Source organism: Solanum verrucosum, unplaced genomic scaffold, assembly GCF_900185275.1.
Source record: "Solanum verrucosum unplaced genomic scaffold, falcon-dt-bn FXZP01000261.1, whole genome shotgun sequence".
Classification (NCBI taxonomy): Eukaryota; Viridiplantae; Streptophyta; class Magnoliopsida; order Solanales; family Solanaceae; genus Solanum; species Solanum verrucosum.
In genome coordinates, this window is record NW_026019969.1 from 1649830 (window position 1) to 1677616 (window position 27787).

At 36.9% G+C, this 27787-nt stretch overlaps 4 protein-coding genes across 6 annotated transcripts in view; 2 read left to right on the forward strand and 2 right to left on the reverse strand.

Annotated features, from left to right (window-relative positions):
• The window catches only part of LOC125815840 (bifunctional L-3-cyanoalanine synthase/cysteine synthase 2, mitochondrial), a 29144-nt gene extending 28906 nt beyond the window's left edge, over positions 1-238 (forward strand). The window contains exon 10 of the mRNA XM_049495399.1: positions 225-238. The gene's annotated coding sequence lies outside the window, so the exon portion shown is untranslated. The remainder of the gene's footprint in view (positions 1-224) is intronic.
• Positions 239-1569: 1331 nt separating this feature from the next.
• Positions 1570-13480, forward strand: LOC125816744 (ATP-dependent helicase BRM). Of its 2 annotated transcripts, XM_049496367.1 has the most exons (15): positions 1570-1754; positions 2024-2241; positions 3741-5075; positions 5186-6523; positions 6848-6960; positions 7295-7382; positions 7497-7583; positions 7829-7921; positions 7996-8079; positions 8170-8373; positions 8923-9165; positions 9237-10796; positions 10893-11432; positions 12097-12348; positions 12652-13480. In XM_049496367.1, exons 2-15 carry the CDS (start codon positions 2080-2082, stop codon positions 13279-13281), a joined length of 6729 nt encoding a protein of 2242 aa, XP_049352324.1. In that variant the 5' UTR covers positions 1570-1754; positions 2024-2079; the 3' UTR covers positions 13282-13480. The 2 variants fall into 2 exon arrangements, with proteins under 2 accessions (XP_049352324.1, XP_049352323.1); XM_049496366.1 differs by having other exon boundaries at positions 1584-2241.
• A 3212-nt stretch (positions 13481-16692) lies between these two features.
• Positions 16693-19978, reverse strand: LOC125816175 (ubiquitin-conjugating enzyme E2-23 kDa). The gene is made up of 6 exons (XM_049495765.1): positions 19825-19978; positions 19616-19695; positions 18885-18999; positions 18740-18792; positions 18498-18626; positions 16693-16991 (listed from the first exon to the last, which is right to left on the reverse strand). The coding sequence occupies exons 1-6, from the start codon at positions 19866-19868 to the stop codon at positions 16858-16860; spliced, it is 555 nt and encodes a 184-aa protein (XP_049351722.1). The 5' UTR covers positions 19869-19978; the 3' UTR covers positions 16693-16857.
• A 2224-nt stretch (positions 19979-22202) lies between these two features.
• Positions 22203-26822, reverse strand: LOC125816438 (AT-rich interactive domain-containing protein 1). 2 transcript variants are annotated; one of them, XM_049496044.1, is made up of 3 exons: positions 26754-26822; positions 25730-26672; positions 22203-23309 (listed from the first exon to the last, which is right to left on the reverse strand). In XM_049496044.1, exons 1-3 carry the CDS (start codon positions 26801-26803, stop codon positions 22503-22505), a joined length of 1800 nt encoding a protein of 599 aa, XP_049352001.1. In that variant the 5' UTR covers positions 26804-26822; the 3' UTR covers positions 22203-22502. The 2 variants fall into 2 exon arrangements, with proteins under 2 accessions (XP_049352001.1, XP_049352000.1); XM_049496043.1 differs by having other exon boundaries at positions 25730-26822.
• Between the last annotated feature and the right edge of the window lie 965 nt (positions 26823-27787).

Sequence of the window (27787 nt, forward strand, 5' to 3'; positions counted from 1 at the left end):
TTTTTTTTAGTTTTCATCTTATTTTGATAGTAAGATTCGATTAAATTCATATTTAAGCAAGATTTATTTGTGATATCAATACAAAAATTCAAACTCAAGATTTCTCTCCGTAATAAATTTTGGTGACATTATTTTGTTTAACTATAAATGGGGGTGGGTTATCATGTCCAATGAAGTAAAATATGTGTGAATTATCTACTTGGGTTTTTAGACTCTTGCCTATCAACTTTTTTTTTTTTTTTTTTCAAATATCTCTTTCATAATTTATAGTTGCCAAAACAATATTTCTCAATTTATGTGAATTCTTTTATCAATGTCTGTACGTTTTAAAATGTTTATACAATTTTCAAATAAAACTATTAACAAATTGAATTGTAAATTTCTGATGTGATGCTCTATAGAAACTTTCCAAATAAAAAATCGAATGAATTTCTTTTGCGCATATTTCAATAAATAGACTATTTAATTGTTACTTTAACATTTTTTTATTATATACATTAAAAATTATTATTTCTTAAATTGGTACTCTATTTTTTTTAAATTATATTATCATACTAAAAAGAGACTGAAAATGCAAAGCTAAATAGGAATATCCGTACACACGTTATTACGTAATCAGATTTCCAAAGATTATAAAATCTGGACATTCTGGTAAATATCACCTCTTCTGAGGTCAAATGAATTCCACTCACCTAACCTCTCTTTACTTTAACCAGCCCTTAACCCAAGGTAAACTCAAGTTGTTGAGCAAAATGACAATAAAATTTTAAAGAATCCATACATACAAATTACAAAAATAATGTAATCAGTTTCAAAATAGTTATCACGTTTCATTTTTTAAAATTAATTTAATTAATTATTAATATAAAATTAAATTAAAAATTTAGATATTTAAAAATTATACAAAAGTATAATAAATTGCAAATTTTCTCTATCAATATGATGAATATATACAATATTTATATTATTTGACTCTTTAAAAAAATTGTAATAAATATTTTGAACAAGAAATCTCTTATAACGTTCACACATAAGTACTTGTAATGTAACAATATAGTCTGACTATAGAAAAATAATCACATTAATTATAAAGGTATTTATTTAATTAATAATGATATCTATTTATTATGATATGATAAAATAATTAGTACTTATTACTATGCTATAACAGGTTAAACTATCATTTTTTAAACTTTGAATTTCACACACTTAATAGTCATTGTACAATTTTCATTTTTCATTTATATTACCTCTTCATATGATTTTTTTTTTAATTTGATAATCATGATATATATATATGTCAATTTATGCGTATATTAATCAATTTTATAAATTATCTGCTATCTCTTATCGATATTAATAGAATTCATTAAAACTTAGATAAATAGAAAACTCTTTGAGGGGAATATAATTTACAAAATATTGCAAATTTTCACAAAATTGAAGATTTTTTTTTTTTTTTTCAAATCTCAAAATTTGTTTTGGTCATTTTAATTTAAGAGGAGGAGTAAAAAACAAAAAAGCAGAAATTAGAAAAAAGGCAAAAAGGAGAAGCCCCACATAGAAATAACAGCTGTTAGGGCTTGGACTAAAAATGCAAACTGCGTGAAAACTCACACACACACACACCAGACAGCATATATATAGAGAGATTCCGGCAACTTCGGAAGATCGCCGGAGACTTTTCCGATCTTGTCATAGGCCCACAGATTCGCGCCAAAATCCATTCACCATTACCCTCTGCAAAATTCTCGGTTGCTTTTTTTATCAAGAAAATAAGGAAATTATACATACAGGAAAAAAAAAAAGAGCGAAATTTTTTTATAGATAAAGTACAGTTGTGTGGGACAGAGAGGTGTAGAGAGTGGTGAGGTAAGGGGGGTAGGTGGTTGATTTGAACCTTGGGGATCGGAAAGTGGGAAATCTTGGGTTTTAGGAAACTACAGGGGTTTCCACTGAAATTAATGTTTCATTACTTATTTTCTTGATGATGGGGTTCTGAAATTAATCAATTAAATTTCAGGTGAGTTGCAACATTTTTGGAGGAAATAGATTCTTTTGGTGAATTTTTAAGGGTGCATGCAATCTGGGGGTGGAGCTCAGCAAGGTGGTGTCGCCGGCGCCGGTGGTGGACATGGGCGGAACACGGCGGCATCAGCCTCAGCTTCTCCAACATCATCTTCTTCTGCATCTCATATGGGGTTGGATCAGCAGCAGCTGCATCAACAGCACCAACGGCAGGTTAGGGTTAACAACTTTTTTCTGAATTTTACTTGTGCTTTTGAGGAAGAGAGGGTGTTTCAAGTGGCATTCTGTTTTTTTTCTGAAGTAGGATTGATGTTTGTTATTCTATTTTGGAAGTGGGTCTTGGATATGACATCAAGTTCTTTTTTTGTATGATGTTGTTCAACATTTGGTTTGAAGTGACATGAATTTGCTTGCTATGTGAAAGACAATCTTTTTCTTGTTCAATTAGCACTGAGATGCCAGCTGCTTAACTACTTAAGCTTTGGAAGTATGAGGATTTTGAAAATCTTGGCTTGATGGAGAGAGTGATTTGCTTTTTGTAAGAAAGAGCAATTTTTTGTGCTGATAAATGTATTAGCGCATGTTGATTTTTAGAGTTATCCAAAATTCACTTTTCATAGAATCAACTGTGTATCTTAGTCTGCCCTCTAGTGGAAGTGTTAAGTTCCACCAAGTACGTGTTGTCTAGCATGTTATGATTCCTACTTTTCCTTTTCTTGATAAAGATATAGTTACCACCTTTTCTTCCTTATTTTAAGTGCTCGACTCTGCCAGGTCTTTAATATTTTAACCTTGACCTGTTCAAAAGGTTTATATTTCCAACACTATTGGAAGTTAATGTGATTCTTAGCTGCAATGATGTTCTCAACTCATACCAGATTAACTGTCCTTGCTTAGGTTATGGAATGCAATCTTCTATTTCGTCCATAAATATGACACATTTTGTCCATGTGATTCTTAACTGCAATGATGTTCTCAACTCATACCAGATTAACTGTCATTGCTTAGGTTATGGAATGCAATCTTCTATTTCGTCCATACATAGGACACATTTTGTCCACATTTGATACTTAATGATAACTCTAAAAAGTTGTAATTGTCCTCATGTCTAAAATTTTACTGTATTTGATTTCTGAGTTGATTATCCTTAACAGGAAACACATTTATTAAAAGTGAACTGAAGAAGACGAATTACAGCACAGGACGAAATAAGATGTTGCTTAACGAAACTAGAGGATTTTTGTCCATTATGTGCATAGAATGCTGCAAATTTCCCTAGAAAATCTTTCATGCTTTTGACTGGCAGTATTTGACCTTCAACATTGATCAACTTTGTCAGTCATACCAGTTTCTCTCGAATTTCTTGTATGCTTTCTTGTTATAATATTTTTCCATGTACTTTTGTTGCTTTGTTTGCTTCCTACTAGTGATGTCTGGAGAGATGGTTGTTCCTTTTTTTTTTTTTGAAATAATAGTTTACCAGGTATGTTTTCAAATAAAGTGTCAAGACTTGTTATGTTGAATCATGATAGCTGCTCATTTCAAACTGATGTGGGTTTAATCTTAGTGTCTTATTATGTTTCCTTACTCAAAATATCGTAGTGGCTTATTGTCTACAATAAGGAAGCACAATAATCTAGGTCTTATTTGAATCACTAACCTTCTTTTATAAATAACTTTGACATATCACTTATTGGATATTCATTTTGTAGTCATTACAACAACAGTTACTTAGAAGGCCTGAAGGAAACGAAGCTATTCTGGCCTTCCAGACTGGCAGTCCCCATGGAATTTTAGGTGGGGGTAATTTTGTTGGACCGTCTGGATCCATGCAGCTGCCTCAGCAGTCGAGGAGGTATATTGAACAGCATGATTCTCCCACCATTCGAGAGGATGGTCAGAACAGGAGCCAGGGCTTTGAGCAACCGATGTTGACTCCTGTCCAACAGGCATACCTGCAGTACGCTTTCCAGGCTGCACAACAGAAGTCAGCTCTTGGGATGCAACATCAGCAGCAAATGAAAATGGGAATATTAGGCCCTTCTGCAAAGGACCAAGATCCTAGAATTGCTAATATGAAAATTCAGGAACTTGTTGCCATGCAAGCACCGAACCATGCCCAAGCATCATCATCAAAGATATCCTCAGAGCAACATTTCTCTCGTAGCGAGAAGCAATCAGACCAGGGGCAGCAGTTCATGACCGATCAGAGGCCAGACCCAAAGCTTCCTTCCCAGCCAACATTGCTTGGCCAAACGGTAGCTACAAAGCCCATGCAGGCACCACCATCTCAGCAAAGCATGGCGAACATGGCGAGTAACTCTCTTGCTATGGCTGCACAGATGCAGGCAATGCAGGCAATGCAAGCGCTGGCTTATGAACGTAATGTTGATCTGTCACTACCTGCAAATGCTAACATTATGCAACAACTAATTCCACTCATGCAGTCCAGAATGATTGCCCAGCAGAAAGTGCCTGAAAACAATGTGCCTGTTCAATCTTCATCAGGTCATATGCCAAAGCAGCAAGTTTCATCACCTCAAGTTGCAAATGACAGTTCGCCCCATGCTCATTCTTCAAGTGATTTGTCGGGGTCAAGTTCTGCTAAAACTAGGCAGGCTGTTTCAACTGGTCCTCTCGCTGCGTCTCATAGCGTAGCTTCAATTAATAACCCAAATAATATTCCTCAGCAGCAGTTTTCTGCTCATGGCAGAGAGAACAATTTGCCTCCTAGACAACCAATTATGGCTAGCAGTGGATTACCTCCGATGCATTACCCACAGTCATCTGTAAACCCAAACCAGGGTGTGGATAACACCTCGCTGCCTAAACCCACCTCTAATGCCCAAGAAACCTTGCAGACGCAGTATGCCAGGCAGTTGAGTCGACCTTCACCACATTCTGCAGCTTCTTCTCCAGATGGGAACTTGGGGAATCCCCTTATGTCTCAGGGTGGAAATGTCCGTCAGGTGCAACCACAACTGGGTTTCAGTAAGCAGCAACTGCATGTTCTTAAAGCCCAAATACTTGCATTTAGACGTATAAAGGTTTGTCCATTAGTGTACCTGTCAGGTTTACATACTTTGCTTTCCCTTGTTCAAAATACTCAAGTCTGTTATTATTAAATATATCTTGATCTTCTTTTTCTTGCTTGTAGAAAGGAGATGGGACATTACCACGTGAATTACTCCAAGCTATAATTCCGCCACCTCTGGATGTGCAAATGCAGCAAACATTTCCTCCTGGTGGTACAGTAAGTGGTACAGTCAATCAGGAGAAAACATCAGGAAAAGGTTCAGAAGATAACAGAAGACCCCCGGAACCAAGTGAGAAGGGTCCTCAGCTTGTAGTACCATCTAATGGACTGAATGGTTCAAAGGAGGAGGTCACAAGAGAGGAGGGTACAGCTGCCGCAACCGCACCTGTGCCAGGTAGCACAACTGAGACAAAGGAGAATGCATCAGTGGTTCTTCCTGGAAAAGAGGAGCAGCGTATCATGGGACATGCTGGTAAATCTGACCAGGATGCTGATCATGCTATTAAGAATACTCCTAGCAGAGGTGATATTGCACCAGATAGGGGTAAAGCTGTTGCATCACAAGTTACTGGTTCTGATACTACTCAGGCGAAAAAACCTATGCAGTCTAGTGCTACTCAACAAAAAGATACGGGCCCAGCTCGGAAGTATCATGGACCATTATTTGATTTTCCTTTCTTCACTCGAAAGCATGATGGTTTTGGACCATCCATGATGATGAACAACAACAATAATTTAACATTGGGTTATGATATCAAGGATCTTCTAATGGAGGAAGGCTCAGAATTTCACAAGAGAAAAAGGGAGGAAAGTATAAAGAAGATTGGTGACATACTAGCTATTAATTTAGAGAGGAAAAGGATTAGACCAGATCTTGTTCTAAGATTGCAAATAGAAGAAAAGAAACTCCGACTTGCTGGTATACAGGCACGAATGAGGGATGAGATTGACCAACAACAGCAGGAAATAATGGCAATGCCTGATAGACATTACCGAAAATTTGTGAGGCTATGCGAGCGTCAACGTCAGGATCTATCTAGGCAAGTGCAGGCCTCCCAGAAAGCTAGCAGAGAAAAACAATTAAAATTAATTTTTCAATGGCGTAAGAAGCTTCTTGAGGCTCATTGGGCAATACGTGATGCTCGAACTGCACGCAACAGGGGAGTAGCTAAGTATCATGAGAGGATGTTGAGGGAGTTCTCAAAGAAAAAGGATGATAACCGGAATGAAAGAATGGAGGCGTTGAAGAATAATGATGTTGAGAGATACAGGGAGATGTTGCTAGAGCAGCAGACCAATGTTCCTGGTGATGGTGCTGAGAGATATGCCGTTCTTTCATCATTTTTGAGTCAGACAGAAGAGTATCTTCATAAATTGGGAGGTAAAATTACAGCCACAAAAAAACAGCAGGAGGTTGACGAGGCTGCAAATGCTGCTGCAGTTGCTGCACGTGCACAGGTACTTCTCTTCCCCTTGCCTTGTGCAATCGCCTGGCTCAAGTTTTTTTGCATGTGTTACGAATTGCTATACTTTGGGAAAAGGTCGTTGGTGCAATTTTACGGGTAACATTGGGTAAGGCAGGAGTGACCAGATGCCTTTTCCGCTACTGGTATCTTATATATGTTATGAGCAACAAGAATAAAACCAAAGTTTGTCTTTCAACTACACTCTTAATTTGAACATATGGACCTGCTGTTGTACCGGATTTGCTTGATAAACTTCCATTCCCTAGTTGCTGACCGTTTTATTTGCATTCATTCATATATTTCTCCGTGATAACAGGGCCTCTCTGAAGAAGAAGTAAGAGCTTCAGCAGCCTGTGCTCGGGAGGAAGTCATGATTAGGAATCGTTTCTCTGAAATGAATGCACCCAGAGATGGTTCATCAGTTAACAAGTAACTCATTTTCTTTCCTTAGTACACACTATTTAATTTGGATCCCTCTCTTAGATTTTGGCATTTGGGGACATATCTGGATGTGAGAAGTTCTGTTCGGCGGTTGATGATTTGTTGCTGATAAGTTCAGTTTGCTCTTGAATAGTAGCTGAGCGGTCCTAGGTTATGTGGAAGAAAATTAGTTATCTGGTCGCTGTTCATTTTGTCATTGGCATTGTGGTTGCTTACATCTAGGATATCCATCACTTATCTTAACTGACTATACTTGTCTTTAACATTCTATGCGGTGTCATTGTTTAGGTGCATTAACTCTGTACACTTTAAATGTCTCCAGGTATTACCATCTTGCCCATGCTGTGAATGAAAGGGTTATCAAGCAGCCTTCCATGTTAAGAGCTGGAACTTTGCGAGACTATCAGCTTGTAAGTTGTAAATTTCAATACATGCATAAAAGGATTGGCTTCATTTTCTTTGTTTCAGTATCTCACTTTGTGCTTTTACGTGAGATAAAAAAAAATTGTATTGAAATGTTACAGGTTGGGTTGCAGTGGATGCTTTCTTTGTATAATAATAAGCTAAATGGTATATTGGCTGATGAGATGGGTCTGGGGAAGACTGTGCAGGTGTGAATATTTCTACCCTTTCATCCAATCTTGTGTCCTGCTTTTCTCTGTTAGTTGGATCCTTATAACTATGAGTGTGTCAAAAGCATGAAAAAGAAGTTGAACATAATTGAACAACATGCTAAATTTGAAACAGAAGGAAAACATATTATTTTACCCATCTTCAGGGTGCTACATTTTTAGCAGATAGTCAGTAGCTTGTGGGATAGTGATATGCGTCTGATCCTCATTCTCTGTCTCAACAGGTTATGGCATTAATTGCTTATTTGATGGAATTCAAACAAAACTATGGACCACATCTTATAATTGTGCCTAATGCAGTTCTAGTTAATTGGAAGGTTGGTAATCAATTGCTGTTGATAGTGTGTGCCTTTCTGGTTTCCCTTTGTGCTTACTCATTTTATATTTCTAGAGTGAGTTTCTCAATTGGCTTCCATCTGCGTCCTGCATTTTCTATGTTGGTGGAAAGGATCAAAGATCGAAGTTATTTTCGCAGGTAAGATGCATTCATGCTGATGAAATTTAACCGGTTTAAGTTGTTGAATTTGGTATTGAAGATTCTATATGCTGCTTCCACATCTTGTAGGAAGTTTGTGCGATGAAGTTTAATGTTCTTGTCACTACGTACGAGTTCATCATGTATGATCGTGCTAAACTTTCAAAAGTCGATTGGAAGTATATAATAATTGATGAAGCACAACGTATGAAGGACAGGGAATCAGTTCTTGCTCGCGATCTTGACAGATATCGATGCCAAAGGCGTTTGCTTCTCACAGGGACACCATTGCAGGTGCATTGCGTCTATCATTGCTTATGTTCAGATATTTGTCTTCTGCTTATGTTTGGATCTGCATTATTGCCATAAGTATTGCCTATGTCCTACCTTTGAGTAGGCTATGCTAGGTTCAAATGCTAACAAAACTATTCAAGCCTGAGCGCAGTTGCTCAATTGTTCTGAAAACTTGCACATATAGAATGGTACATCTTTTGAATTCAGTCATATGCTGCTCCATTGGGATTTAATTGGTTGTTATTGGGCTTCTAGTCTTGATAAGTTTGTGAACCTTTTTGGAAGGAAAATTGTGGTCCAGCAATATTATTGTGTACGATCACAATTCATCATTGAGACCATAATACATCTTAAGGAAAGACCCCTGTATGAATGTTTAAGTATCCTGTTTTAGTAGTGACCTTAGTTTTTTTCTCCATATGATATTAAACATTGTTCAGTGGTTGCATCTGGGTGCTAAATTTCCTTGTAACCACATGAACTCTTCCTTACTTATCTCATCTTGCCTATGAATTAGCATAAGAAACTTTGTTAATGTGTTTGATGCAGAATGATCTGAAGGAATTGTGGTCACTTCTAAATCTACTACTTCCAGAAGTATTTGATAATCGGAAAGCATTTCATGATTGGTTCTCTAAGCCCTTTCAGAAAGAAGGTCCGACACACAATGCTGAAGATGACTGGCTTGAGACTGAGAAGAAGGTCATTGTTATCCATCGACTTCACCAAATTCTTGAGCCTTTCATGCTCAGGCGTCGTGTTGAAGATGTTGAAGGTTCACTTCCACCCAAGGTATACTTTCATGGTTGTCCTTATAAAACTTTGATGTTGGACCTCCTCTCTAATGACTACTTCAACTGCAGGTCTCAGTTGTCTTAAGATGCAGAATGTCAGGTTTTCAGAGCGCTGTTTATGATTGGATCAAGTCTACTGGTACACTTAGAGTTGACCCTGAAGATGAGAAGCGAAGGGCTGAAAAAAATCCAAATTACCAGCCTAAAACATATAAAGTTTTAAATAACAGATGTATGGAACTTCGGAAAACTTGCAACCATCCTTTGCTTAACTATCCATATCTCAATGTTACAAAGGACTTCCTTGTTAAATCATGTGGGAAATTGTGGATTCTTGATCGGATATTAATTAAACTTCAAAGAGCAGGGCACAGGGTGCTTCTTTTCAGTACCATGACAAAGCTGCTTGATATCTTGGAGGAGCATTTGCAGTGGCGACGACTCGTCTATAGAAGAATTGACGGGACAACAAGCCTAGAGGACCGTGAATCAGCTATTGTGGATTTTAATAGTCCAGATACTGATTGCTTTATCTTCTTGCTAAGCATTCGTGCTGCTGGTCGTGGATTAAATCTGCAGACTGCGGATACTGTCATCATCTATGATCCTGATCCAAACCCCAAAAATGAGGAACAGGCAGTTGCAAGAGCCCATCGTATAGGGCAGAAGAGAGAAGTTAAAGTCATTTACTTGGAGGCAGTTGTGGACAAAATTGCAAGTCATCAGAAAGAGGATGAATACCGTGGAGGCGTAGTTGATTCTGATGATGACCTCGCAGGCAAGGACCGCTATATGGGATCTATTGAGAGTCTCATTCGGAACAACATTCAACAGTATAAGATTGATATGGCTGATGAAGTTATTAATGCTGGGCGTTTTGACCAAAGGACTACACATGAAGAGCGACGTTTGACTTTAGAGACATTATTACATGACGAGGAGAGATATCAGGAGACACTTCATGATGTTCCCTCTCTTCAGGAGGTAAATCGCATGATTGCTAGGAGTGAAGAGGAGGTAGAACAATTTGATCAAATGGATGAAGAATATGATTGGGAAGAGGAGATGACTAGATATGACCAGGTTCCGAAGTGGCTTCGTGCTACCAGTAAGGATGTTAATACAGCCATAGCCAATCTAGCAAAAAAGCCCTCAAAGAATGTCTTATTCAGTAGTGGTGTTGGTGTGGACTCCAGTGGATTAGCTCCTGAATCTGAGAAGAGAAGGGGGCGGCCCAAAGGTAAGAAGGTTCCTATTTACACAGAATTGGATGATGACAACGGAGAGTTCTCTGAAGCAAGTTCTGGGGAGAGGAATGGATATTCAGCCCATGAAGAAGGTGAAATTGGGGAATTTGAAGATGATGAATTTAGTGGTGCAGTTGGCGTTACACCAGTTAACAAAGACCAGTCAGAAGAAGATGGTCCCAGTTTTGCTGATAGATATGAATACCACCAAGGTCCACAAGGTGCTATAAAGACTCGTGTACCCGATCAAGTGGGTTCATCAGGATCATCTTCAGACAACCAAAGGCCGACACAAATAGTATCATCGTCTGTGTCATCTCAGCAGAAATTTGGATCTCTTTCTGCATTAGATGCCAGGCCCAGTTCTCGGGCCAAAAGGATGGTGGGAAGATTCATTCCCCTTTTTTCTTCTTTAAAGGTGTACACCCAGTCCTCATAACACTTAATAACTTCCATATTTTCCATCTTTAAATTTCAGGCAGATGAATTAGAGGAAGGAGAAATTGCAGTATCTGGAGACTCACATGTGGATCTCCAGCAATCTGGTAGTTGGATTCAAGATCGTGATGAAGGTGAAGACGAACAGGTGTTGCAACCCAAAATAAAAAGGAAACGCAGTTTGAGGGTTCGACCAAGGCATGCTGTAGAAAGGCCAGAAGAGACGCTCATTGAGAAGCCAGCTGTGCAGCGTGGAGATTCTTCTCAGATGGCATTTCAAGGGGATCGTAAATATGATCTCCAAATGAGAAATGATCGTGGACACAAAGCGCATGCAGGGCCTAGTGGTCCAAAGATTAGTCAAAATGATGCATCCTTTAAGAGTAAGCGAAGCATACCTTCAAGGAAATCATCTTCTAATTCAGTGAAGATGCATGATTCAGGAAAACCTGGAAAAGTCAATCGCTTGTCCCCCGATGATGCTTTTGAACCCACAAGGGAAAGTTGGGATAATAAGCTCATGAATGCCAGCGGGACTTATAGTGGAGGGACTAAGATGTCTGAGGTCATTCAAAGAAAGGTAAAATGTAAAAACACTTGGAAAGAAGTAATTCCTCTGTTACTTAAGTTTAAACTACTTTTTATTGGATTAATTTATGGATACTGCATCTATACTGTAGTTAGGAAGAAGAAATCGGTTGTGTGGCACATATTGTTATAGGTTCTTTATACAAGTACCTGCACTTAAATTTTCTTTATTCAAATGAGTATTAGAGCTGAAAGGATACCGAAGATTCATTTAGCCAACTGTGATTAGATTGGGATTGAGGCCTAATTGATTGACTAATCTAAAATCTAAATGATTGACTTGTATTATATACCTTTCTAGTTGAAAGTTTATACCTGCAATCTATGATCAGTTTCCTATTATCTGAATATTTAACAAGGCGACAGCTTTGGCAAATACATACTTGATTAGGCTAGGACTATATTTTTTTCCCTCAGTAATTATGGTTGGATGGTTGCCTTTAACGTACTTGAACACAATGGTGGACTGGTTCAGAGTAGTGTTAATCAACTACGCCTCAACCCCAAGCAAGTTGGGGTTCATTCTGTATCTGCTTGCATAAAGAAGATTAGAAGATACAATCCTCATGGCTGTGTGTCAATCTTTCCCTCTCTTGTGTTGCCGATATTATTCCTGACCTTGTGCATGTTTTTTTCCTTCTATTGGCTATTTGCAGTGCAAGACTGTCATTACCAAGCTCCAAAAGAAAATAGAGAAGGGAGGTCATCAAATAATTCCACTGCTACATGGTCTGTGGAAAAGAATTGGTAGTTCTGGTTGCATGGGTGGGTCAGAGGATAGTCCGTTTGGTTTACAGACAATTGATCTACGTGTTGATGAGTCTGAGTACAGCGGAGTGCTCGAATTTGTGTCTGATGTGCAGCTGATGTTAAAACGTGCAGTACAATACTTCGGTTTCTCACATGAGGTATGCACTGATTCTGCTCATTGTTACATAGTCATTATTGGCCATGTGTTCAGATTCATCTTCATCTCCTCGACACTACCTTGGCAGAAAAGACATACAACTGCCAGTCTAAATCCTACCTCTACGCTCGTTTTCCTGATGTTTACTAAATCATTGAATAAGAATTATGTATAATGAACTGGCATCAACCAGTGAAAAGAGATCAGCATTGAGTGGTTCACCAATTATCACGTCATGCTCATACCCAGCTTTCTCCATGTTCTTTCTGTAATTTCTGTAATTTTTCTACTATTATGATCACAGGTGAGATCTGAAGCAAGGAAAGTACATGATCTTTTCTTTGACATCTTGAAGATAGAATTTCCGGAGACTGATTTTCGAGAAGCAAGGAATTCCATCTCTTTTGCTGGACCAGCAGCTTCTACTACACCCGGTGCGTCTTCACGGCTGATGCCTGTAGGTCAAAACAAGAGACACAAACTGATAAATGAAATGGAACCTGACTCTAGCCCACTGCTGAAGCCGCAGACACGTGGAACACTCCATGCTGGTGAAGATGCCAAGGCTAAGAGTCATGTGGCTCAAAGAGAAACAAGATTTGGTGGTAGCAGCAACCGGGAGCTTAGCCAACAGGATGATTCGCGCCCATTCACTCATCCCGGGGAGCTTGTTATTTGCAAAAAGAAAAGAAAAGATAGAGAGAAGTTGGGTTTGAAACCCGGGAGTAGTTCTGCTGGTCCTGTGTCACCACCTGGTGTCAGCCGCAGTATCAAAAGTCCTGGCTCGCTCCCAACTGCGAAGGAAGGGGGAAGGTTAAACCAGCAGACACCCCAACAGTTGAATGGCAGTGGTAGCAGCAGCTCTGTTGGCTGGGCAAACCCTGTGAAGAGATTGAGATCAGATTCTGCAAGAAGACGGCAAAGTCATTTATGATTATTGTTTTGTTAAAGGTGTACACTGTAATGCAAGTAGTAGCTGTACTGAGTGAGGTGCTGTGAATAACCGGCCCTTCGGATTTTCATACCTCCTGACCTGTGTACTTTCCCATTCCATCCCCAGCCTCACCTGTATGATAAATTTGCTTTTAAACATAGGTTTCTTAATGTCTACCATTAGCAACTGCTTGTCTGTGGTTATTCTCTCCTTCTCCATCCTCTAAATTCTATTTTTCAGAAATAGTTTTGAGTGCCAGATTATGAAAAGCTACCAAAAGGTGTTGGCCTTATTTCCCTGCAGAACTCTTTTTGGGGGATTTAACAACATGTCTATTTCTAAATAGAGTTTAATGGACTCTCAGATGATCTATATATTCAATAGTCCTATTCTTTGCCATACCTTTACGACTTAAACTCTTCTAGGGATTTGTAGGATCATCCTACCAGATGCATGTACAGTCTATCAACTGATCAACTAGTCAGGTTGAAACTATGGGAACTTGAAGATGGACAATCAAGTAGGTGGATTGAACATTCCATAACGTTTCATGAAGAACTAGTTAGATGTAACAGAGAAAGCTGGTCCAGTTTTGGCAACCTTCCAACAGGTGAGATACTGCTGGCTAAATCCTAAAGTTAATGATGATTCTAGTTTCCTTGTATGGTTTTTCCAATACCTTGTCTTGAAGTATACAACATCGACTCTCTTGAAGCTTTACTATGTATAAATCTCAAGCTGATGTTATATACATTGTCTCAAACGCCGGTTAGCCCGTGTTATATAGGATTGAAAGATGCATTGGATTCTGTAAAAGATATAGACATGGGTGTGTGAGGCACAAGTGAACCTATCATGGTGTTGTTTAGTAGTACTACGAGCATTGTTATGTAGTACATGTTTCTTTTTTAAAATAAAAAATAAAAAATTGGAGATAGGAGAGGAGATTACAGATAAGGAATCGAACTCTCACCAACAAGGTGGAAGTTCAGGTAGTCAACCAACTAAACTCATATGTCCCATCAAGTAATCAACCAATTGAGTTCATATGTCCTGAAATGAATGACTAGATCAGAGTATGAGAATTAAAAGATGGGAATTTTTGGTGTGGTTTCAGACTTCAATGCAACATGGCTTCTGACAACAAATTGCATTTTATTCCTTTTTTTTTAGAGAAGATATAGAATATTTCATCCAAGAGATGTATGAGCATGTTTGACAGGCCAAAAGTGCTTATTTAAAAATTGTGATGCGTTTGGCCAATTATTTGAGAGAAAATAAGTCCTTCTAGAAAGTAGCACAAGCTATATTTCAAAGACTAAATAAACATTTTGTAGGTACATGAGACTATTCTCGGGACGCGGACACGGGACCTAGGACAACAAGTGATCCCAAGCTAACCCTGCTGGCATGATCATGAGCATACTAAATAAAAACTGAATAATAGAAATTGTGCGGAAGCTATAATCATAAATAAATCTAAAGTGATGGGGAATACCCATATCCTATAACTGAGATATATGAAAAATGATGAGTTTAATACAAGGAAGATATTAACTCAATACTAAGTTGAATCTATCTATGTCTGAAAATAGCCTCTAACTGACTAGAAATGCTGGGACAGGCCCCAACTAAGTCTAGCAAATCTGAAACTAAAGGACTAAAAATACTGGAAAAAAAACTTATGACTATTGTCCTCGGAGAATAAGGACTCACCGCTGATTCTGCTGAACTAGAGATCGGGAACCGATCTAAGCGTAATCTGGATGCTGAGAACCTGAATCTACATCACGAGAAGATGTAGCGCACGTATGTGTCAGTACTTGAAAGGTACTGAGCATGCAGGATAGAGTAAAGTTGAAATAACATATAACTGAACAAAGCAAATGATTAATGACATAATCTGAACATGATATATATACTGAATGCAGTGACCAACTTATAACATGCTGAAACTGAATACTGGATATATTGATAAATGGTCAATGCATTAGGATTTGACTGAATTGTGGGAGTTACTAATAACCGATAACTAAACCACATGAGCTAAATGTGGAGTCCGATGTATACGCCCTATCGAGAGGACCCAATATACCCTGCCAGAGGTATAAAGGCATGCTGGTGTGATCACTGAAATGATGCCCACAGAGGGGACTTACAACCTACATGGCTAGTAGTTCTGGGACTATTTGGGTACGCTAAACTCTAGTTCAACTCGGTATTATGCTACTCCCAATGGATTAAGCAATGAACACATTATAACTGAATTTATGTAACTTACTGGATAGCTCAAATTGAACATGCAAACTGAGAATGCAACAATTAAACTGATATTGATGCATTAATAACTGAGGCATGTATAACTGAATAACTGAAATATCTAACCTAATATGATTTGGATCATTCTAACAGTTAGGAACCTAATAATTCTAACATTCAATAAACCCTAGGTCTAGTCATAATAAAGGAATCAAGAAACTGACTGAAAACTCGGGACCTGATGGGCGAAAGGAACCCACTAGTGAAATCCCACATACCTAGTGACGAATTCCACGGAGAAATCTTTAGATTTCGGAGCTGGAACTGATGGAACCTTGCTGCGTTCTTGAACTAGGGCTCTTGACTTCTCTTCTTCTCTTACGCTCTAATTTTCTAAGTTTTGATTAATGATTTGACTTAGGTAAGTTCTAGTTATGTTTCTAGGCTTAAACTGACTAAAACCTCATAATTTACTAATTTAGGGTCTAAACGACGTAGCTTAGGGGTCCAACGAAATAGGAAAAGACCAAAAGACCCCTGACTTAACTGTTGTCAGAGTGATCGACGGACGGGACCTACGGGCTGTAGGTCAATCTACGGTCCGTAGATTGAGGTCATAGGTCGAGTCTGCCCGACAGGGCTTTACTAAAACGAGCATAACTTTTTACTCTGAGGTCGAATTTTAGCAAACTTGGCGGTGTTGGAAAGAGGATTCAATTATCTATCATATCATAGGTCATGGGACACATAATTCCTTTTGTGCTAAGAGTTATGACTATTTGAAGTTGACTCAATCACAATTTCATCTAATGGCTGATGACCCTGACCTACGGTCAGACCTACGGTCAGACCTACGGACCGTGGATCGAATGACGGTCCGTGCTGGTCGGCCGACGTTTGCATCAGAGGCTGGGTAAAGGGGGCCTGGATCCATGAACACAGACTGCAAACCGTGGGTCGAGACTTAGCCGATTTTCTGAGCTGGGTTTGGAGAGGGCTTGCAGTGGAGAACCACGGACCACCAGCTCTGACCTTTTTGGTCTGTTTCGTATACGGGGTGTTACATTAAATGATAATCCCCTTGGTAAAATTCTGCCTCCGCCACAGAAAAACAAAAGGGAAGGAACAACGCAAATAACAAGAACACAGTGATTAAAAGGTGAAATTATTTACATTGAAGCTAAACTAATAAAACAAGGGGAACTTTGTTATGCATCTTTCCCCAATGAATAGTCTTGAACTTTGTAGTTCAGCTTGATATTAAAAAGGACTAAGAACATCATTTACAGATACAGAAAGTCAATGAGCGCGGGTCGGTCATGGATCAACAGGGCCTGCAACTGCATCATCAGCTGAATCGTATTCAGCTTCACTTAACTCCTCATCACTTGACTTCTCCTCGGGGCCCGCAGCTCCAACATCTTCAGGCTTGGCATATTTCTGACAAAATTCTGGATACAAACACCACGTTAATAACATATGCTGAGCTCTATGGGAAATGCAGAAAAGTGACCAATTTAATGTAATGGTTCAACCTCCTAGCATGTTCAATCACCATTTTTACTTGTGGTGCACGAGTCTATAAAAGTAATAAACTTCCATATATACATGCATCAGTAGAGAAGAAAATTCAGCTGTACTTGCTATCGCATATTGGACCATGACAGTGCAAACATCTATTCAGCTAATCCACTTAACGGAATGGCACACATTTATACCATCAACATGATTATGCAAAGGCTAAAAATAATAGCGTTCCCTCCACTCAAGCCATTATTAAACCAGCAAATTTGTTAACCCTGCAACTTCTGAGAACTCTTCACACTCCATTATTGCCTTGCCAACATGTGCAGATAAACCAAGACACATCCATCACCCCATAAACTCTTAAACCAGTTAGAGATGAGTAGAAGGGTGGAAAATAAACATTTCGAATAATAATACAAGACAAGCACTTCAGTTTAGGAAGTTGCACAACCATATCCGCTGCCTTCTCCATTTTCAAAACCCAGAACATAAAAGAAGAGCATCTAAACACTTGTGCAATAGAGCAATTATGCTGCACACTAATCACATGACCTTTAACTTTAATGCTTCATCTCAATACTTGACCTGGCCGTTCATTTGCTGTGCATACAAACCAATATTTTATCAAGTTTTTCCAAAATTTATCCAAATTTGCAAGGACTTGTTTAGTAATTAGACAGTGTGATACCATAAAGAGACATGAAGGAAATAGGAACAATCAATTGTGAATAGCAAATAGTCACAATTGAAGTTGACAGTGTCACCAAAATCAGAGAAGCATAAATGGGTCGCGCCTGAAAACACAGGTCTCAGTTCAAGCTATCTTGATACCAGTACAATTTCCCAGAGCATTAAGCAAACAAATTTCAGTTCTTCTCTAAGTATTTCAACTTGAATTTCACGGCAATAATATTCATTTTGGTTTGTCCCTACTTCCTACCAGTACAATTCCCCAGAACCAATAAATGTTCCCAGCTGATTGATGTTAGTTTTAACTTGAAGGTACACACAAAATGCAGTAAAGACACTAACTACATTATTTTGTATTTCAATTTAAAAAGTGGTGCTAATAAGGGCATTAGGATTAGAGAACAATGTAGTTTGTAAAACAGGACTAGAATTGGGAATGCTGATCATCATAGAGAGAGCCACACTTTGCTTTTACACACCAAGATTGCTTTTCGTCTGGGAAGAAGGTGAAGCGAGTTCTTAAGCCGATAATTGGTGCATTACTAGATGGCATTTGACAGCTTAAAACATATATGTTTCTAACGAATGAGAACACCTCATTAGAACTTACTCTAAACATGAAAAGGTAAACACAGTTTAATTATAGAACACACTGTCTATAACAGAATGCTTATGGTTAGTACCTTGAACCTGCAATTGATTCAACTGAATAATATTAAGGCATTAGAATGAGTCAATACCTTTAACTCTTAGGTCATAGGCAGCCCGGTCTCGCATCATAAGGGCAGCAGCCTCTCCATTCAATGGGTCTGATGGGTTAGGATACAAGAGAAGTTGTGGAAGAAACACTTCAAACACATTTACCAAATCTGCAAGATTGTTTAATACTTGAATAACTTACTCATAATGATATTGCTAGAAACGTAAGTAAAACTTTTCAAGTACAGAATTATGATTTATAGGTTCTGTAATTTCTAATTACCAAACATGGGGCTCCAAGTCTGATTGATAACATCTAAACAAACGGAGCCAGACCTGAAAAATGATTATTAGTGAAATGTTAGATCTTCGTTAAAGAAAACAAGAATGATGAAAGCTCCTATACTTATACCGGTATCAGCACTTACATCTCATCAACATTTGGGTGGTAGATTTTATTAATAAAACCAATGGATGGAGATTTATATGGGTAAGCATCAGGAAGTTCCACCCTTATTTTCCACACACCGCCATGATACGGACCTACGAAAACCACCATAAGTATGAGTAGAAGCCTAAGAAAACAACCCACCTCAACAACAACCACTGCTACTACGCTTCAGTCCCAAACAAGTTGAGCAAAACACCCCCCACCCCCACCCCCAAAAAAGTCTTTCAAATTGAATTCCACTTAAAGCAAGATGTAACTTGAAGATCCATTGGTGAAGAGACAATAAGCAGATATAAGCAAAAACAATAACTAGAGAACCAAAAGATGACTCCTGTATCTATTCTACTTTAAGGCCCAAAGGAATTCCAGACATACAAGAAGAAGCCTAAATGAATTTTAATGGCAATTTCCTAATTCAATTTCACAAATAGAGGGCAAATAGAAGCAAAAGATTAAAAAAAATCTTGATTCTGGGGTATACATTAACCACCCAAGTTAATATCCACTCTTTTCCTCATACCCCTTGAAGAATCTTGATCAAGAACCACAACCCCACCAAAAGAAAACACCATCAGAGGATAACTCAAATAAACTCAATCAATAATCAAAAATAACAAAGACCCTCTTAAAGAAAAAGCTCAAAAAGCTAAAAGCTTTAATAAAAAGGCCAAAAAAGCAAGATTGAGAAAAAAAGGTAAAGAAGATTACTTTCAGTTGGTCCATGGAAATGCACATAAAACTCTTGCATGCCATCATTTATCATCTCAACCTTGTAATCGCTCATCATTCTAATTCAAACAAACAAAATAAATATAGAATCAAAAGACAGAAAAAAAAAAATCAAACAAAATAGAAACTCAAACTTAACAAGAACAAAAAAAGATTAAATTTTTAACAAAAAATGATTAAAGATTCACAGTTTCATGAGGTCCATTTCACGGCGTTTGCTTGGAGAAGACATGGTTGCTTTCTTCTTTGGATGATTCTAGAGAGAGAGGAAGAAAAAAAAGAGTTCTTTGTAGTACTAAAAAGGTTCAGACAAGTGAGAGAGGGGAAGAAGGAAGTAGAGATAATAATGATAAAGTCTTTTGTCCCATAAAATATTAGAGTTAATTTGTTATTCCTCCGTCTCAAAATAAGTGTAAAATTGAATTAATTTAAATTTATATTATATAAGACTTCATTAAAAGAAAAATATTTTTTACTAATTTTTTTTTTATATTTAGACTTAAATTCAAGACTTCTGATGACTGATTGTAGTTTTATTCATGTTATGAAATTATTAAGTTGCCTTTATTAATAAATATTTCTTAAAAAAATGGGCATTGTTAAAAAGAAATAATTCTTCAATATAAGAGCATAATTGAAAAAACATATTAATTTTTATTTTAAAATTTTGAAATAATATTTATTTAGTCAAATATTATTTTATTAAAATGATAAGTACTTATTTTAAGATGGGGAGGTACTATATTTATAATTTATCATAATTAAGATTTCTGCATCTTTCAAGATTCTTCATATATCTGCTTTTTGTCACCTACCATCTCTAATCCTATCCACATTACCCCTCATATTATTCAACTTTCATAATCTTTATCTTGCAAAATTTGATAACTAGATTTCCCCAATAATTTTTTCTTGTCAACTTTAATCCATTTTTGAGGTAATTTAGAAAATTTAAGGAGATGTGTGTGGAACTGGGTTATTTTTGGAAAAATTAATTTTATTCTTAGTAGAAGTTCTAAATGGGTGCAATAGTGTGGCGAGTGATAATATTTTTATTGTTGACATCGTTAAAATATGAGAGTTTAAAAAAAAGACTTGATTTTATTTATAATAATTTCCTTTTAAGCCGTTACAATTTACAAGAGATAAAAATAATAATAATAATGATTTGAAAGTAAATAAATTTAGTTTTTTTATTTAGACAAGTATAATAGTTTTTTTTAAAATCTTAAGTCATAATATTTAGATTGAAAACATTCACAACCAAATTATTATAAACACTATTAAATAAAAAGTTGAGTAAACAAGGTTAATAGTTTTATGGAATAAGTCAATAAATACATAATTGATATCTTTGAAATGAAAGGAACTTATCACAAATAAGTGCTTCAAATGCTAACTCTTCTCATGATTGAGAGGTAAGAAAAATAATTGAAAATGGCCTAGCAAAAAAAATAAATGTACTACTCCGCTCATTTCAATTTATATAACGTAATTTGATAGAGTTTTTTAGAAAATGTAAAATTACGATCTTAAATATATTATAATATTTAAATAATTATAAAACTTTTAAAATTTGTGAGTTTAAATATATCATAAGAGTAACATTTAGAAAGAATCCATGATATTTAATCAAATAAATATGTTTTTGTTCAATGAATCACATTATGGAAGTGTGTAAAGCCTCACACTTTTATTATTTTTATTTTGTGGAATGTCGACACGTAGGAATTCCTTTAATTAAATTAGGAAAATGTATATGGCAGCCATTACGTTGAGTGGACAATTTTTAAGCATTATTATATAACCTATAGTTTCTATTTTGTTTAATTGAGTAGGAGAACTTTCATTTGTCACCTATTTAAATTGAACCAAAGTTTCCTTTTCTCAGTTCCTATCAATACAAAGGTCAGTTCAACTGATTGAGACCAAAAGGAAAATAAAATTTGGGGATGACTTTATAATATCACATTTGAACAAAAAATATAAAATTTTGCTCGGACCTATTGAATTCGTAACGAAAACTCTAGCTCCAAGTGTCAAATCCAAAGAGGAGGATTCCAACTACTACCATAAACTGTCAAATTAGCTAACAGAAGAATAAAACAACACCGTCCTCTAGATTCTTTGTATACTGCATTATTAACCTCTTTTTTTTTTTTCAAAAGTGAATTATTTGGTGTGGACCTATATTTATTTTTCAAAAGTGAATTATTCTCCCAGGACAACTTTGAAATAGGAAGGCTCATTTGGCGTGCAGGATGAGATAGCAATCCCATGGTATAAAACATGAGATTATTTTATCCTACGTTTGGTTGGTAGGATAAGAGATAATGATCCCATGGAACGCACTAAAATGATCCGATTAGATATGTTAATCTCATTGGATATCTTTGTCTATCACATCTCACTCACGTACCAAATGAACCTGAAGAGTATACATCAATTGGTCTGAAATACACAATAAGGACCATTCAAAAGCTCAGCAATTTCAGAGGTTCATAAAGAAGCAAACACAAGATAAAGTAGTAGAAAAGAAACTCATCAAACAAAGAACAATGGTAACTTCAGTAAAGAGCAGCATGTATATTATATATATAAAATCTCAGAGACTTTGCTGCTAGATGACAATTTGTGTTCTTAGAAATCTTGTTTCTTTGATTCAAGCACTGCTAATTCTAAAGGGAGTATAAACTGTATACATTGAGAAATGCAGAACAAAAATTGATATCGGTAAACCCCCCCTTAAACCCCCATATCCACCGACCCAAAAATATTGCTGATGTAAAAGAGAACAAGAGACTCCGCGAATTTACATTTCTGAACAAAAGCCATTGATGTTAATCCATCCATCCACCTGTTGTTACTATATGAGATCTAGACGTGCTTTCTTCGGGGAACAAGAGATGGAGGACTTAGGATCCCGCCCAAAAGAAATAGATCTAGGTCCACACCCTGATTCATCATCATCACTGTCAACATAACATGTATTCATCCTATTCTGCTGACCTATGCGGCGTAGATTGAAGACATTGAAATAGTAGCTTACCAAAGATTCTCTGCTTTTGTGAGGGAAGAACTTAAAAAGGTCAGGCCAGTAACTGAAACTCTCATCCTCAGACAAAGGGATCGACTTTGCTATATCATGGAATTTCTGTTTGTCTTTTGATGTCCAAGAGAGTGCAACCTTTTCACCCATACAGTCAAATTTCCAGTGATAAAAGGCGGATCCTAGCTCAACTTTAAGCTTCTTTCTCTTCTCAGAAAGGTGAAACCTAATGCAGTCATAAGAACCTGCATATTCACAACCACATGTATCAACCCTTCCTTTCCCAGCAGGATCTCTTTCAATTAATATTCTGCTCTGTTCATTTTTATCCAGTGGCCAGATTCGGTTGCCCAACCATTTAGAGTCAGATTCATAGATGTCCTTATTCCACTCTGGAATATCTGCTTGGAACTCTGACCCAATTGATGCTATTTTCTTACGCCGACGGTTCCACCAAACTCCCGACTCTGCAGAAGAGTCAGTAGGTCTGTCTATCAGAGTTGCATCACTATGAGAACCTGATTTTTTCGAAGAATCTTTTGCAGATTGGACCCTTTGGCTGCACCTTAGCTGCTCAGACCCACTATTATCATCATACATAGATGGATGCATTTTCTGTTTTTGCTACAATGCAAAAGAAAACTTGAATTAAACCAAGCCAGAACATGAGTAAATTCACAATCTTCAACAGAGCCTAAATGTTTGTATCATCATGATTGGCTAGATGAGTTTGAAAGCTGGAGTAAGATAGAAATGGTCAAAAGGTTCAAAAGAGATCACACTAGAGCTTTGAGTTCTTCATACCGTGAACTATCACATTTTAAGATTGATAAAAATGCTGAATACACCGAGGAATGCTACTAGGTTACTGAATTAGCAGCTTATCTAGCATAAGAGGCACAGTGCATAAAAAGGGTTCACAATTGGAAGCACAGAACTCTCTCCAGATGTATATGCTGTAACACATTGGATACTGTGGAAGTCCAATAATCATGAATATAAAACAGGCTACACAAAAATGGAAAATGGAAACAGATAATTAGCATTTCCGGACAGAAATTTGAATGAAGTATTTTAGACCAGGGAAAAAAAAAAGGCTCAGCCATTTAAGGAGAATAATCATGATACCATCTCCTCAAGACAGATAATTGAATTGGTAGACAGAAGGCCTACAAGGATCCAACATGCCTTACTTTTACTAAGAACACGATCTTCAAAACATCAAATATGGCATGGTCATTCCGGAATATGATACTAAACAATCTGGAAAGCAAACTTCAGCCATCCAAATTTGCTGACATTTTTAAGAATACGCTAAAATATGACAAATCATACACTTAAAGAAGCCACTTTGCAGCATCACAATTACGAAAACTTATGTAACAACGACTCCCTCACTAGTAAGTGCTGCTTTGCAGCATCACAATTACGAAAACTTTTCAACTCAGCATCCTATTAGAACCTCTCAAATCTGTTCAAGTTGTAGAATCTTCCAAGAAATGTCTGCCCATCTTACACTTGAAGAAACCAACAGTAGCGAAACCATATTAATGGGGAAAAAGTGTAAGATTTTAGACTAGGCATTTCATTGGTTCTCATTTTAGAAGAAAAATGATCTACCATCCATATATTTAATAGCAAGGGCTCATATTAGAATATTGAGCATATTGACAAATTCCTAAACACACTAATGACTAATGAGTAATGACATGTTAACTCCTATTGAAAATGGATACTGTTCTAGCATTTATCATTCTAACTGAGTCAATGTCAGTAGAGAAGAAAACAAAAGAAAATGAATTATCATGTTTCACACCATACATCCACTTTCTTGAGCATTCTCATCAAAAGTTCCTCTCTCCCTCTTCCCAATACCCCCCTGGAAAAAGGAAAGCTGAATGGAGCTGTTGAGCAAAAAAACTCTGATATAATCACATACAAGCAATTTCCGAAATTTTCTAAATTCCTCACAATCTAAACATGACAAATTGAATACATACTAACCTAAGCTTTTCAAATTTGAGTTTGAAAATATATACTTCCTACTCCTAAAAGCTATACTAATGCCCTTTTAATAGTTGAACAAACTTTGAAAAATACATGTCATTTGGAAATTAAAACTCATCTTTACTTCAATATTGCAGTTCTGTACTAAAATATTTGTCATACTTTCCTTTTTGAGTTGTACCAGAATGTTGTCCATTTTGAATGAGAAGTATTGGTACAATTTTAAAAACACAAAATTTACAAGCCTAATATTCTCTTCTTAATAACAATTTATCATCTATTCTTCTATTGTAAGACACAAAATTGAAAATATTACACATGTTTCTCGAAAAATATTAAACAGTTCACATTTTCAACTCTCTTATCGAACATATAATGAATTGGAACAGACTGAATAATAGCTATTTTTGTCACTTAGTCATGTAAATAGAAAATTAAACATGCATTGTTGAAAGGCCAATTTGACCTGAAAGTGGAGGAAAAGGAATTCATATGAACCTTACTTTGTGTAATAGAACCTTCTGTCTCCAAGGCATTATGGAACTTCTAAAATTATAACTGACAAAAATCATGCATGACACATGTAAACTTAGATTTGTTTTGAACAAGCAAAAGTAGTCCTTGCACCACCAGTTAAAGATGATTCTAAAACTCATGGATTTTTCACTGCCCTCACCCCTTTTATATTTCAACTTCCCCAAAAATCTAGAAATCCTTAGTCAGACCCAACTTTGCTCTTGAACTGCTGCATACCCCCTAATGTAATCATTTGAAAGCATTTTCTAATAATCAAGAAGAAATATTGAGCAAAATGCGACAGATACGGATAAAGATAAGTTATATGATGCATGAAGGTCAACCGGACATGCCCCCTCTCAACTACAACGTTATGTCATCAACTTATTAAAATACAGTTGACATTCCACAGGAGCTACATACATGAAATACTTTATCTGGTAAATCACAATAAGAGATGTTGAGAAAAAAAATTACTTAATAAACACTTTGGAGTTTCAATATATAGGAGAATGAAGTACCTGCCATATGGAGTTTTGAGTACTTGTATCCACATTCCCTTCCAAAAGCATTTCATCTCGTAACAAAAGAACCTTCTTCCAAACAACCTCATTCCCATAAGACTTCCACTTAGATTTTTCAGGCAGATGCCCAATGGCAGGATCACATGGATCCTTTGCAAGTTCAGTAACCCACTTAAGCATGTCCAAGTTAGACTCTCGCTTCCCCTTCCTAGTAATGCTATCTTCCTTATCCCCGCTAAACTTTGTTAGGCCAATGCCATCTTTGCCACCCTGAACGTCTCCATTTCCATCGTCAATCTTCAGATGTTCTTCACCATAACCGACGATCATCTTTCCATCACTATACTTCCTCTTCCTATTATCGCAGTCGTCCTCATCCCCACTTAACTTCATTAGCCTATTGTCATTTGTATCAAGCTGATCATCTTCGTTTTGATTCACAAACTTTGAATCTTCTTCAGCATTAACAACACTAAATTTTTCATCAATCCCCTTTACATCACACACACTACCGTCCAAACTTCGCTTTTCAACAAAATCCTGAACCTCAATACCATCGCTCAACTTTCCATTAGCTGCAGGATCAAACTCCATTTTCCCATGTTCCTCGTCTTTCTTCTCTTCATTCATCAAAACCCCCTTCAAATCCAGTTCAAGGTCCATCCTAACAGCACTAAAACCCAAAGCACTCTTCTTAACCTCACTCTTTTCATTATTAGGTTGCTCAAGTTTCACCATTGCTCTGTTCAAAGCATCCAAGTACTTAACATACACCAACTTCAAAGCCAAACCAGATGTTAAATCAAACCCACACTCAACAGCAACAACACCCCAAGACCGACTTGCACAAACCCTTTCGTACCCACCTTTCTCCCTCACAACCAAGGACAGCTTGCACAAATCCACCGCCTTCCCATCACCGAGCATTGGAGGAAATGGCCTAAAACATAAACACCCATTAACCTCTTTTAATAAACGATTAACAAGAACACTATCAAGCTTCGAAACATTGTCCACTGACCTGAAACCTTCTAAACCCAACCCATCAACTCTCTTCGACCAACCTGCCATTTTGCAAATCCAAAACCTATAAAAAATGTCTTCTTTTTCACACCAACATGAAAAAAGAACAAGAAAACGAAAACCCATACAAGTAAACAAGTGTTACCATTTTTGAACAAAATGAAAGCAAGTAATTGTTCATGAGCATCAATTAATTTTCGCCATTTTTAGGCGCGAAAAGTTTTTGACCCTAAAAGGTATCCAAATTTTGCTACTTCAAGAGGGAAAACGGAGTTGGGGGTGGGGTAGGGGTAGGGTGAAGCGGGGGTGGGTTGATTTTCGAATTCTTGAATAGGAAAAATATTCTGTACAAAAATCTTTAAAATACAGAGAGAAATACCAGTAATTGGGAGAAGTTGAGGGGCTGAGGATGACCTTTTGTTTCTTTTTTCTTGGTCCTTTGGTTTCTCTAAGCTATTTTTTTTTTCTATCACAAAGTTTTGTTGTAACCCTTAAGATAAAAGAATTGGGGTTTGCTTGTAGATCTAAAATTTATGCACTAAAAAGGAAGAAAAAAGAAAAGAGTAAACAGAGAGAGAAGGGGGCGGGGCGGAGTAGGGTAGGCGAATGATTTATATATTAGGGTTTTTCAACTAATAATGGAGCTACTGGATTGAACCGAGTCGATATGATACTTTTATGGGCTTATACTATCGAGTCGATATGATACTTTTATGGGTTTTAACAGACTTACCGTTTTCTTTAAAAGGCCTTCAGATTGGGTAAGAGAATGATTTATATATTAAGATTTCTCTAGAGATGCTAGAATTAACTTGAATTTTGTATTATATAGAGTTGTCAAATGGGTTTGACCGATTCGATAAAGACACTTTCATGGGATTTAACAAACTTAACATTTTCTTGAAAGACCTTCAAATTGGGTAAAAAGTGTACTTATAGTCGATTTTGGAATTTCCTTTTGAATTTGCCATTTAAGTTACAACTTAAGTTTAGAAATTTTTGAAGTGTAGATACCATAAATTGTGTGCAAAA

What these genes read in the sequence shown, in the direction of transcription:
- LOC125816744 (XM_049496367.1), top strand. Translation starts at nt 2,080, where the DNA reads ATGCAATCTGGGGGTGGAGCTCAGCAAGGTGGTGTCGCCGGCGCCGGT. An exon ending in GATCGAAGTTATTTTCGCAG is followed by an intron (nt 8,080 to 8,169) that starts GTAAGATGCATT and finishes CACATCTTGTAG; the next exon opens with GAAGTTTGTGCGATGAAGTT. An exon ending in GTTCTCGGGCCAAAAGGATG is followed by an intron (nt 10,797 to 10,892) that starts GTGGGAAGATTC and finishes TTTAAATTTCAG; the next exon opens with GCAGATGAATTAGAGGAAGG.
- LOC125816438 (XM_049496043.1), bottom strand. Translation starts at nt 26,803, where the DNA reads ATGGCAGGTTGGTCGAAGAGAGTTGATGGGTTGGGTTTAGAAGGTTTC. An exon ending in CTCAAAACTCCATATGGCAG is followed by an intron (nt 23,310 to 25,729) that starts GTACTTCATTCT and finishes TTTGCATTGTAG; the next exon opens with CAAAAACAGAAAATGCATCC.
- LOC125816175 (XM_049495765.1), bottom strand. Translation starts at nt 19,868, where the DNA reads ATGTCTTCTCCAAGCAAACGCCGTGAAATGGACCTCATGAAACT. An exon ending in GAAATGGACCTCATGAAACT is followed by an intron (nt 19,696 to 19,824) that starts GTGAATCTTTAA and finishes TGTTTGAATTAG; the next exon opens with AATGATGAGCGATTACAAGG. An exon ending in CTATGACCTAAGAGTTAAAG is followed by an intron (nt 16,992 to 18,497) that starts GTATTGACTCAT and finishes GTTTGTATCCAG; the next exon opens with AATTTTGTCAGAAATATGCC.